The sequence below is a fragment of the Mixophyes fleayi genome, chromosome 1 (genome assembly GCF_038048845.1).
Source record: "Mixophyes fleayi isolate aMixFle1 chromosome 1, aMixFle1.hap1, whole genome shotgun sequence".
Lineage (NCBI taxonomy): Eukaryota > Metazoa > Chordata > Amphibia > Anura > Limnodynastidae > Mixophyes > Mixophyes fleayi.
In genome coordinates, this window is record NC_134402.1 from 438064420 (window position 1) to 438077377 (window position 12958).

General features: G+C 40.8%; 1 protein-coding gene across 1 annotated transcript; it reads right to left on the reverse strand.

Moving 5' to 3' along the window:
* Positions 1 to 933: 933 nt before the first annotated feature.
* On the reverse strand, positions 934 to 12899 carry LOC142159770 (O-acyltransferase like protein-like). The gene is made up of 6 exons (XM_075214507.1): positions 12859 to 12899; positions 9608 to 9721; positions 7133 to 7259; positions 5593 to 5779; positions 1829 to 1971; positions 934 to 1450 (listed from the first exon to the last, which is right to left on the reverse strand). Exons 1-6 carry the CDS (start codon positions 12897 to 12899, stop codon positions 1352 to 1354), a joined length of 711 nt encoding a protein of 236 aa, XP_075070608.1. The 3' UTR covers positions 934 to 1351.
* Positions 12900 to 12958: the final 59 nt, after the last annotated feature.

The window sequence follows — 12958 nt, forward strand, 5'->3', positions numbered from 1 at the left end:
ATGGGACTATGCTGGTGACCCCACCAGATCATCATCATCATCATCAACATTTATTTATATAGCACCAGCAAATTTTATAGCGCTTTAAACCGGATGTGTAAATTTGCATAGAAAACCGCCAGAGGCTATAACATCGTACGTACAGTCAGGTATTCATCATGATAAAAATCACTTGCACACCCAGGAACAGAGAGGAGCACTCCTGCACAAATACGCTCAGTTTCCCAGGGAAGAGCGCTGATTTCTGGTCCTAGATGGCGTCAGGCGCATGTAAGGGCCAACTTTGGCAATAGCGTACAAAAAGGTAAATTTATTTTGCTGGACAAGATTATTAGAATGAGATAATAGGGTCAATTGTGAATTTTTGGGGGAACCTCCCTGCTTTGTGGGAGGACACACTGGAGTAATTGTATCAAAAAGAAAAGTGGAGGTGTTGCCCATAGCAACCAATCTAGTTATCATTCATCTAGAACATTCTACAAAATCCTAACTAGACTCTGATTAGTTTCTATGGACAACACCTCAACTTCTCCTTTATAGACGGTTTGGTACACTTACCCCCCCTGTCTTTTTTTTTTCCCAGCAAAGGGACTTGATTTTTCCCACCATGGGCTAGAGATCATTTTTTTACCTTTCAGTTGCACTTTAGCACACTTAAAGCAATGTAATAACATGTAGTAGATGTATTTAAACGCATAAAAGTGACACATATAATAAAGACAGTCCCAATCCCCCCTCACTCTCAGGACATAAGTGAGAATAAAGCGAGAAGCATTTTAGAAGAAAAATGAATAACTTTAATTGAAAAAAAGTGGGTGGTCCAAAGTGTTAGTAACTTGGACTTTGAAGGGACCTTTCCCCCTTATCACCACCCACATTTCTAGGTGTATTCACAAACCTGCAAAGCTGGGCACAGATTTATTTTCATGGGGTAGTTGTAATAACTGAGAAGTGGGCATTCACCTTGAAATGCTCCTGTACAAAATGAAGAAGTATCGTAGCTCCACATTTCTGTGACTTGTAAATGATTGTGGCTCTATCCTGTATTTATTTGTGTTTGTTTGGCAAATGGAGAGTTGAAAGCGGCCCACCCAGAATGTAACCCATGGTCCCCTGAGGTCTTAATGAGGCTCTGCAGTAACTTCCTGTGACCAGAGATAGAGAGCGATGGAGGGCTCACAACGCCCAGTCGCTGTAGCAGTAATAATAAGTTTTGCTTGACGTTTTGTATTTACTGTACAGAACTATAAAGTTCATTACAATCCTTACTGTAGTCCAACAAAACCCTGTCAATTACAGATTCATACTGTGGTTTAATTTAAATATGTTACAATATGTACACTATATAATACTAATTACGGAGCAATCGTTGGAACGGTCTTTCCACCAACACTGTAATGACCAGTCCAGCGCTGAGCGTCAGTACGGAGTGTCCGATAAACAGGTAGAACTGATGAGAGAAAAACATTGTTAGTTTCCTGGAAATAAAATGAGATTCCTTTCAGGGTGTATTAAATGACCGGGTCCTCATACACTGTGTGTATAAGACACAAGGATGGATAAGTGTATATTGTGTGAAATAATGTTTGTACACCAGCAGTGATTGCAATAGATGAATGAAAAAGTGACCAAGTTATTGCCCCGTGCAAAATTGCTCTTAAAATTGAGTTGAGATAGATTAAATTCTATCGCGTCTGCTCTTTCTTCCATGTGTGATAGGCTGGCTGTGGTGCTGAACATGTTCCGACTTAAGCAGTCTGCGACTTGTAAATAAAGTTTATTTGGGTTCTGGAACAGCATTGCAATTACACACTTCATACACACTTACCATGTTAATATCCTGGTAGTGAAACAGGGTGTCTTGCAGTCCACAGTACAAGATTATAATGATAGGATGTATCATGTAACAAGCATAACTGATCTTAGACAACATGTTCCACATGCCACATGACAGCATTTTATTTAGGTGACCTATGAAAACGAAGGGGCAGCATTAACGGGTATAATCAGAAAATCTTTTTAGACAAGCAGCTTCACACCAAACCTATTTAAATATATTACATATTGTGACATTTTGTATATATGTGTGGTGCCCCAAAGCCTTATTACACAGCACAGAGGAAGTGCATAAACGCTTTTAAAATGCAGGGCTACAAGGGGTTACTAGAGGCTGAGAAAGACACAGTGGGAATGACAGTTGACAGTTGAACTGAAAGGACGTACCCAGGAGGATGTGCAGGAAGGAGGAGTGTGTGATAAAGCAACAAGAAAGGGGAAGCTGACATGAGAGACTGATCTGCTGCTGGAACTGGTGACATTGCCAACACACACGGCTGGAGAACGGCTGGGGACACACAGTGGGGCGTCCAACACAGTCTCCACAAACTGCAGAACCTTTTCAAGGTAAAATCCTAGCCTGCAGTGTACTGCACACACCCCAGCGTCAGAGGAAAGAGTGATGAAAGAACAGCGCCATCTTGTGACTGAATTGAGCAACAGTCCTGTGTTTTGTTATAATCTTTAACACTGCCTACAGTTTAACATCTACCTTTTAGAGAGAGAGTACAGAGACTTAATCGGGATTATTAACTCTTCTGGAAACCTCTGCAGTATATTTAAACACTACAAAATTCCTGTGCACAGTTCAACCCAGGACTGAGTGTAAAATATGGTAACGTTACCAGGGATAATATTGGTGCACCAAATGTTTTAGATGAATGTTAATGTTAAGTGATTTATCTAAAAATTGATTTATTGATATTGAAGATGTTATCGCTATTCTGCCTTATTCTCACCAGGTGTATATTATATGTTAAATGCTATTGTGCTCTATGCTGATCAAACGATTATTTTGTCATTACCATTGAGCTGAAGGGGTCAGTGGCGCTGTGGCTTACCAAAATTATCCTTACCGTATTCTTAATAAACCCAAGTTGTTTGACCAATCCTTGTCCCTTTCATTGAAGTATTTATCTCCTGACCACCGGATATCCGAACAGAAAAGAACCTGACTCTTGTCTGGAAGACAAGGTAAGGGAAGGAAATCCCATCCGTCTTGACTACCACATATGTAACTGATAAAATTAGGACATGATTTTCAGAGCACTTTTTCTTTTTTATCAAACATCATGCCTGTCTTTATAGACTTTCTCTAAAACCATCCATTAGGTCTAGGAAGCTAATAAGCAGCCAGCGCTGTAATGCAGTTGTATCACTCTACATTCCAGACTATATCACACCCAATTTACTAAACTGGTGGATGATTTCTAGTATGCCTGGATCAAAGATGGCAGTGAGCCTTAAAGTTCTATAGAAGCTCAGTATTTCAAATTGACTTTGCTGGTCAAGGAGAAAAAAGACCCACCACCCTGTTTAGGAAACGTAACATGTCAGTAATTGAGTGCATACCTACCAACTGTCCAAATTTAGGCGGGACTGTCCCACTGTCCCGCGGGTCAGGGTTTCTGTCCAGTTTTGATGCATGTCCCACTAACAGATTCCCCTTTAGAATGTTGGGAGATACGCGAGTGTGTGTTTACTAGTGTGAATCTACATCTTTGCGTCAGCTCTAATTTGCATATTAAAATTAAGCAAGAGGGGTTTAAACAACTACATTTACTTTGTAGTTGTAGATCATGGAAGTGACAGTTCTAAGCCCTATGCACAAAAATCTGAAACAATCTGAATCTGAATTGGGTCGCTGACACCCAATCATGGTAAGAACACTAGGAATTCGGTGAATCAGTAGCAAACTCGCACTTTGGAGATAAACAGAATTGTCCTGGAAATAATTTTTTGTATAAGTGTATAGGGTTATTAAACCATTCTTGAAATCCACACAATCCTTTAAAAACTGACGCCATCTCAAGCAGTAGCCACAGTGGGGTCAGAGCCTCCATTCGCTGGCAGCGTTAGGCTGCTGGTGAATGACGTTTTGCTTAGTTTGGTATGGGGGGGGGTTCGCCAGGGCTCGCCAATGAGCCCCCCCGGTTTCATAAATTGAAGCAGCAGGACATTATTATTATTATTATTACCATTTATTTATATAGCGCCACTAATTCCGAAGCGCTGTACAGAGAACTCACTCACATCAGTCTAAATTCCCTAACACACACACAGACAGAACAGAGACAGACAGATTAGGGTCAGTTTGTTAGCAGCCAATTAACCTACCAGTATGTTTTTGGAGTGTGGGAGGAAACCGGAGCACCCGGAGGAAACCCACGCAAACACGGGGAGAACATACAAACTCCTCACAGATAAGGCCATGGGCAGGAATTGAACTCATGACCCCAGTGCTGTGAGGCAGAAGTGCTAATCACTAAGCCACCGTGCTGCATATAAATTAATGGGCAACATGACATGAATCTTACTGCCGTCCACTGGCCACCAATGTTAAATAGACCCCTATATCTTATAAAAGGAAACTAAACAATGTAGAAATGAATAGCTCCCAATGCTGAACACTTGCTATCATACTCACTAGTTTTAGGTCATACTATGTAACAGCTCAGCTAATGAAGCACAAAATATCTACTATCTACTATGCATAGACACAGTAAATATGGGTATTTATATACTATAAAGCAGTGGTCGAAATTTAGAAGTGGTGGTATGAAGAATGTAATGGGAATATAAACGAATGGTATATGATAGTAATATATAATATATATATATATATATATATATATATATAGTAAGAATAAAAATGAATGGAATATGATAGTGTTACAATGAAGGCAGTAGGAGAAGTGGCAGTATGACATGCCACCGTATAAGACAACAACATGCCTCTATGAGACTAAGCATGAAAAACAATATTTTATAGTCCAGCTACTTAAGTGAATATTTAATCACAATACGATATAGACGAATCATTTCAAAGAACCCTAATTTTAAAGTTAATTTCTGTTGAATGTTCCACCTTAGTTGCCCTTGGATATGACAGCTGAACTCTGTATAGAATTCTATCCAATGGAAAGAGCAAAAGCAGAATTGGATCATCTCCAAACACTGAAAATAAACAACTGGATGAAAAGCACAGACAGAGAGAAAAAAGACAAGATCTATAGTGAAATTTGCAGGAAAACATGTAGACATTTGTAAGTTAAAGATATCTGCAGGTGATGAGAACCCACTTTCAGAACTGCTGTGAGTCTATCATGTGGCCAAAGAGGGAAACATTTAAAATTTAGTTATATCATTTAATTATGTGAAGGAGTCACAATGTTCATGGTCACTCAAAATATATTATGAGTGTTTCTTCAACATTCTATTGCGATTTATGGTTAGCGTAATCTGCAAGTACTGCCCCTCTCCTTGGGAAATCACAAAGACGTCAGGTCAAGAAACAGTAGGTTTGTAAACGATCAAGGGCAACAACTATGCCTCCAATTTCAGTGTCTCCATCCCCTCTTATTACTTTTCCCTCCAAATCATAACACTGATCATACAATGGGCTTCAGTTGTGCCTAGGGTCCGGTATGGGACACTAACTCCCAAACAATGGTGGTCCCAGGCGTTAGATCCCATTGTTTCTAATAATACACTACTAATACCCAATGTTTCCCATGCAAAAAAAAAATCTTGTACCTCCGTATCCTTCTTGACACAGAACAAGGATCAAGGCAAGAGCAGCTGCCCATAAAGACCGGTGAACTCCTTGATAAAGTGCCGCCATGATGGAGTAAGAAATCGGAGTATCATCCAAGACGAATGCCAGTGTTATTACCAGGACCATGATGAGCAAAGCAGATAGCCATCCCGTCACCGCCTGTGCCTATGGGAAACAGACCTATAGACTGAGAGAGTGCAGGAAACTGATGAGCCAACAATTATGTCCCAACAAACTGAATGTAGCTAAAGAATTTATCTTTATTTATAGTGTAAAAGAAGTACTGTATTAGTAGATAGTCTGTCATACGTTCACATTCCAAAACATGGGTCTCCTTCCCAGGGATGGGCAACAGGACAATGAATGTGTCCCACAGTATAGTCACCATTAGCCATTATGACTAAAGGCACAAATGTAACACATCTCAAATTGTCTTCAAACTCTGGGAAACTTTGTTAACCTTCTGTGTGCTGGCACATTGTGTCACAAAGCTTCAAAACTTCTTCCCAGGGGAGAAATGATGTGACAGGGGGTAGGAGGGGGCGTGGTGACGTTGTAGCGTCACCATTGCCCCGCCCCCACTGTAAAATGCTGAGATTCACTGCAATGAATAGCAGGCAGGGCCTAATGATGCGATTAAGCCCTGCCCCACCCCTTCCATTCAATGCTGAGAATATTGGCAAATCCGGGAGGTTTGTCTACTCTTCTAGGAGTCCGGGAGGACTCCCCGAAATTTAGGAGCCTAACCAGGAATTTCGGTAGAGTAGGCAACTATGCCTAAGGACATTCAGGGTCTGATTCATCTTTGGACATAAGTAAATTTGCGTGGCGTATCTTGCATGAGATAGCTCTGCGCATGCGCCCAAACGGAATGGCATGCAAATTCATGTTTGAACGCAAAGGACATGACTGCCTACAACTTGAAGGGCTGGAGGGGGATGGGAACGGGCAGACTAACGTAGGCAATGTACAGTAAGGGCGTGCCCAGGGCGATCCTGCGCAGATGCGGCTGGTTCAAATTCAGGGCATCTTCAGGGCATCTTCTACACACGTGTTTTTTAGCTGTATAATTTGCAACAGCTACAGGACAGATGTAAGTGCCGACTGATAGTGATGGCTACATATGTGCATGCCAGAACGTGTGTTTGCAAGTAAGATAACTAATATGCATTTTATGTACAGTACACATAAAGAACATCATTATTTATGAATTTAATGTAAAAATAAAAATAAAAATCTTAGTTGTTTTTTTTTTTAGAAATAAACATTTGTATTAATGATTATAGCAATGAGAGTAAGGTATCTTCAGATCCGCTTGTATTTGAATATGGGTGTAGGTGCGTACAAGTTACGTGCAGGTATTTTAAATGCAAGTTGCGTTCACATTGCGTTTAATGATGAATCTGGGACTCAGTCGTTAATTCTTCCTTTAAGTTCTGGCTTTGTAGTTTTTATTACTGTATGCCAATCCTAGAATAATATCAATCTTTCTATACAATCATATTTGCAATTACTTACCCTGCTTTTAATGTAAGTACACTCCTTTTTGAAAATCATAATTGCAAAGATTAAACCGACCAAAAAAGGTCCATACCGACAGTAAGGTTTCGTGTAATATTCCACCCAATAATTCATACATGATTGGCTGTTGAAAACAAAATAAAGATAGTTTAGCTATAACATAGTAGAACACTGGTTAGTTTTGGCGGTGAAAGTTGTCGTTAATAACATAGGCAAAATGAGGGGGGTTTCCTAGTGCCTGGAAACCCCCCATCCAAGCCTGGGGCACTGTATATTTGAGCTGTCTGGACCCTGTTCCCGCTTTATACAGCTCTACTTGAAAAGGGAGAGCTGCGTGTACCTAACAGTAGTGCACGCAGCATTCCCCATGTATATTATGGGGATAGGAAGAGCTGGAGAGCAGCCAAGCGCTGTCTAAAATTATAGCCACACCCCCATGTATGCTGGACACGCCCACCGGCGGCGTGGTGTGCAAACCCCCCCTCTACAAACCCTGAATAAAGAAACGTCTATGCATTCTGTTCACTACTTGTTAGAATGTGTTAAGCTGAACTAATAAGTATTATTATTCAATGCTGTTAATTCATAAGCCTAAGGAACATTTGAGAATATAACTGACAGCACAAGTACGTTTCTTTACACTGAAATTAACAAATAATGAACAAAAAGCATATAACGGATATCAATATAAATATAACGATAGTTTACAAGTATCAGTTAGCCATTATTTTGTCACATTTAATATTAGAGAACCATATACAATGGAACTGTATCTAATTTAGAAACAACAATAGTCCCAAAATACTAATCTGTCTAGTAGATAATCTTGAAGTGGTTCACATTACAATTTTCCTACAGCTAAAGGAGATAGCTGAAAGATATCAGCACATGGGTAATTAAATATATATCAGTTATAACCACCATATAAGCTAAGGATGTCCCACTGTAGTAAGAATACAATATTTTAATTCACAAATTCTTTCTACTTACACAAACTTCTATCTGGTTCCATTACATATTTTTGCCGAATAAAATATGTGTGTAATTATTTTAACTAACAATTAATAAAGATTGACTTTTTATCAGCTTATTAAAATTAAGAGTAGAGGAGCGCCCCCATTATAAGAAAATCTTTTTTCTTTCCTCCTTTTGGTAAATACATGGTTTTTATTTACATACCGTATTTCCCCATGTATAAGGCGCTCCCATGTATAAGACGCACCTTACTTTTGGCCCCGAAATTTGGAAAAAAAATATTATGGTAGCTGTCCTTGCCTGCTGGATCCCCGCTGACACTCTGCCTTCTGCATCCCCGCTGCCTGTCCCCCGCATGCTGGATCCCCGCTGACACTCTGCCTTCTGCATCCCCGCTGCCTGTCCCCCGCATGCTGATCCCCGCTGACACTCTGCCTTCTGCATCCCCGCTGCCTGTCCCCCGCCTGCTGGATCGCGCTGACACTCTGCCTCCTTCTGCATCCCCGCTGCCTGTCCCCCGCCTGCTGGATCGAGCTGACACTCTGCCTCCTTCTGCATCCCCGCTGCCTGTCCCCCGCCTGCTGGATCGCGCTGACACTCTGCCTCCTTCTGCATCCCCGCTGCCTGTCCCCTGCCTGCTGGATCGCGCTGACACTCTGCCTCCTTCTGCATCCCCGCTGCCTGTCCCCCGCCTGCTGGATCGCGCTGACACTCTGGCTCCTTCTGCATCCCCGCTGCCTGTCCCCCGCCTGCTGGATCGCGCTGACACGCTGCCTGTCCCCCTCCTACTGGATCACCCCCCCCTCCGCTGCCCCTGTATCGCTACCCCTGTATAAGACGCACCCAGGTTTTGGACCCAAAATTTTTGGGAAAAAGGTGCGTCTTATACATGGGGAAATACGGTAAATTATCGGAGCAGAATATTACTGGATAGTTCACTCTGAGCAGATAAATAATTATATAATAAACAAGTTAACCTGTGCATGATACTCATGCATTCTAGTCAAATCAAGCTACTTAAGGTGTTAAAAAGGTTCTTGTCATGCATTTGGGCCTAGCCCAGGCCTCCTCAGGGGAAGAGCGTTACTTCCCGACGCAAGCGCCCTTTTTTAACGTGGTTTTGTCCACATGTCACCACCTCATCATTTTTCTCCATCCCCTCATCCTTCATCTTCATCGCCACATCCTTCATCAAGCTACTTAAGGTGTTAAAAACTCCCCACTGTCACCCCCGGCAACCACCAACCACTCCCAACTGTCACTTCTCCTTCAAGAACTATATAGGTCAGTGTATAACTCTGCCCAGCAGGTGGCGCTGCAGCTTGTTTTTTTTTTTTCCCACACGCCACTAGGCATTTATATAGTAGATACTAGGTAATCTGTGCGGAGGTTCTGTCTCCTCTTCCTGCTTCCTTTCCATTATGAAAGTTTTAAGGCTTATATGAAGCTAAATAAAAAGTTAACAATAATACTTATAATAATCATTAATAAAAGTACCTTTCGCCTCTTGGGTAACGGATGGAAAGTTTTAAAAAGAAGGAAATCAGAGTGGTGGTAACAGTACAGCCAATAAACAGCAGCGCCACCACCGCATACATAACTTGTTTCGCCCTACAAGACAAAAGACAATACATTTACATGTATGTGCTTTATTCTCATACATTGTATGAACTACACGTAAGCAATCATCTGAGCAGTGACTGTATTATACTATCATCTAGCTGAAGAAACAGACAAGATAAGTAAAAATATTGGTGAAAGACAATTCTGGGCCGCTCTATTAGAGACGTGGCAGCCACAAAGTGTAAAGGGGTTTTCACTATCTCCTATCGATAGACAAGATATATGCAGAAGTTACACACACCGATGAGTGCTACAACTTCTATGGAATATACATCAATATAAAAGTTATACAAAAAATACTGAAATACAAAAATGCAAAAAATCTATGGGGGAGATTCCATTCCATATAGTTTTTTGGGCTAGACACTTTTCTTATATATAGAGGGAGAGTCAATTCCAACGTGGGGTATGCATCATTACCGTTACTACGGTAATTGCAACGCTGATCAGAAATCTGTGTTACTTACGGTAATGATGTGCACGTTGTGCGTTGGAATTGATTCTCCCCCTATATATAACAAAAGTGTTTCTAGTCTAAAAAAATGATAAATAGTGGTGAGAATCCGTATCAGTCTTTATCTTTTTTGTGACTTGTCTTTTTCTTGTGGAAGAGTGATATCCTTCCAAGATTTCACAAGCACCACATGTGCATTGTAATAAGAAAACACACACACATACATACATACATACATACATACATATACACATATATATAAATATATATATATATATATATATATATATATATATAGATATCATAGGCAAACCGAGGAGGGGTTTCCTAGTGCCTGGAATCCCCCCTCCAAGCCTGGAGCACAGTATAATTTAGGTGGCTGGACCCTGCCCCCGCTTCACACGGCTCTGCTTGAAAATAGAGAGCTGCGTGCACCTAACAGTAGTGCACGCAGCATTGCCAATGTATATAATGTCGATAGGGAGAGTTGGAGAGCAGCCAAGCACTCTCTAAAATAATAGCCACACCCCCATGCATGCTGGTCATGGCCACTGGCAGAGTGGTGTGGAGACCCCCCTCTGCAAATCCTGCGTTTGCCCCTGATATATATATATACAGTCAGGTCCATAAATATTGGGACATCGACACAATTCTCATATTTTGGGCTCTATACAACACCACAATGGATTTGAAATGAAACTAACAAGATGTGCTTTAACTGCAGACTTTCAGCTTTAATTTGAGGGTATTTACATCCAAATCAGGTGAACGGTGTAGGAATTACAACGGTTCCTATATGTGCCTTCCACTTTTAAGGGACCAAAAGTAATGGGACAATCGACTCAAAAGCTATTTCATGGACATGTGTGGGCTATTCCCTCATTATTTCATCATCAATTAAGCAGGTAAAAGGTCTGGAGTTGATTCTAGGTGTGACATTCCTATTTGGAATCTGTTGCTGTCGACTCTCAATATGAGATCCAAAGAGCTGTCACTATCAGTGAAGCGAGCCATCATTAGGCTGAAAAATCAAAACAAATCCATCAGAGAGATAGCAAAAACATTAGGTGTGGCCAAATCAACTGTTTGGAACATTCTTAAAAAGAAAGAACGCACCGGAGAGCTCAGCAACACCAAAAGACCCGGAAGACTACGGAAAACAACTGTGGTGGATTACAGGAGAATTTTTTCCCTGGTGAACAAAAACCCCTTCACAACAGTTGGCCAAATCGAGAAGACTCTCCAGGAGGTAGCTATATATGTGTCAAAGTCAACAATCAAGAGAAGACTTCACAAGAGTGAATATAGAGGGTTCACCACAAGATGTAAACCATTTGTGAGCCACAAAAACAGGAAGACCAGATTAGAGTTTGGCAAACAACATCTAAAAAAGCCATTACAGTTCTGGAACAACATCCTATGGACAGATGAGACAAAGATCAACTTGTACCAGAGTGATGGGAAGAGAAGAGTATGGAGAAGGAAAGGAACTGCTCATGATCCAAAACATACCATCTCATGAGTGAAGCATGGTGGTGGTAGTGTCATGGCGTGGGCATGTATGGCTGCCAATGGAACTGGTTCCCTTGTATTTATTGATGATGTGACTGCTGACAAAAGCAGCAGGATGAATTATGAAGTTTTTCTGGCAATATTATCTGCTCATATTCATTCAAATGCTTCAGAACTCCTTGGACGCCGCTTCACAGTGCAGATGGACAATGACCCGAAGCATACTGCAAAAGCAACCAAAGAGTTTTTTAAGGCTAACAAGTGGAATGTTATGCAATGGCCAAGTTAATCACTTGACCTGAATCCGATTTAGCATGCATTTCACTTGATGAAGATAAACCTGAAGGGAAAATGCCCCAAGAACAAGCAGGAACTGAAGACATTTACAGTAGAGGCCTGGCAGAGCATCACCAGGGATGAAACCCAGCGTCTGGTGATGTCTATGTGTTCCAGACTTCAGGCTGTAATTGACTGCAAAGGATTTGCTACAAAGTATTAAAAAGTGAAAGTTTGATGTAGGATTGTTTAGTTTGTCCCATTACTTTTGGTCCCTTAAAAAGTGGGAGGCACATATAGAAACCATTGTAATTTCTACACCGTTCACCTGATTTGGATGTAAATACCCTCAAATTAAAACTGAAAGTCTGCAGTTAAAGCACATCTTGTTAGTTTCATTTCAGATCCATTGTGGTGGTGTATAGAGCCCAAAATATGAGAATTGTGTCAAATGTCCTAATATTTATGGACCTGACTGTATATATATATATATATATATATATATATATATATATATATATATATATATGGGCAGATTCAATTGGTCGCAATGTTTCTGAGATCATAGCGGCCACGCTTTATCACTACTTAATCGGTACAAAGTAACGTTTTATGTAACGCTAACCTCTATGGGGCGCTAGCAACAGTGAGTGCTACTTTCACTGAAAAAAAAAGCCACTGCGTAGTGTCTCACGACCGTTTCCAGTGATTTTTTTCACTAATTGAATCTGCCCCTTAGTGTAGCATTTCTTCAGTGGGTAAATGCCAACACAAATATATAAATATATGTAATTTAATATCATTCCTGCATGAGTTCCAGAGAACCCCTCCCCATAATCATTTCCCCACCTAAATCAGCCGCGGAACCCCCAAAACTACTTACAGTGTCCGCAGCTCGGGTAAACTTTTAGATCCAAAATCCATTGGCATCAAAATATATGCTTTTACCACTGTTTTTTAATGTTAGTAAAACCATGCCAATG

Excerpts from the sequence above, each read along its gene's own strand:
- LOC142159770 (XM_075214507.1), bottom strand. The coding sequence starts at position 12,899 with ATGGATTTTGGATCTAAAAGTTTACCCGAGCTGCGGACACT. Across the intron at positions 7,260-9,607 it reads CGTTACCCAAGAGGCGAAAG|CCAATCATGTATGAATTATT; the intron begins GTACTTTTATTA and ends TGTTTTCAACAG. Across the intron at positions 1,972-5,592 it reads GTGTCAAGAAGGATACGGAG|GTCACCTAAATAAAATGCTG; the intron begins GTACAAGATTTT and ends TCGTTTTCATAG.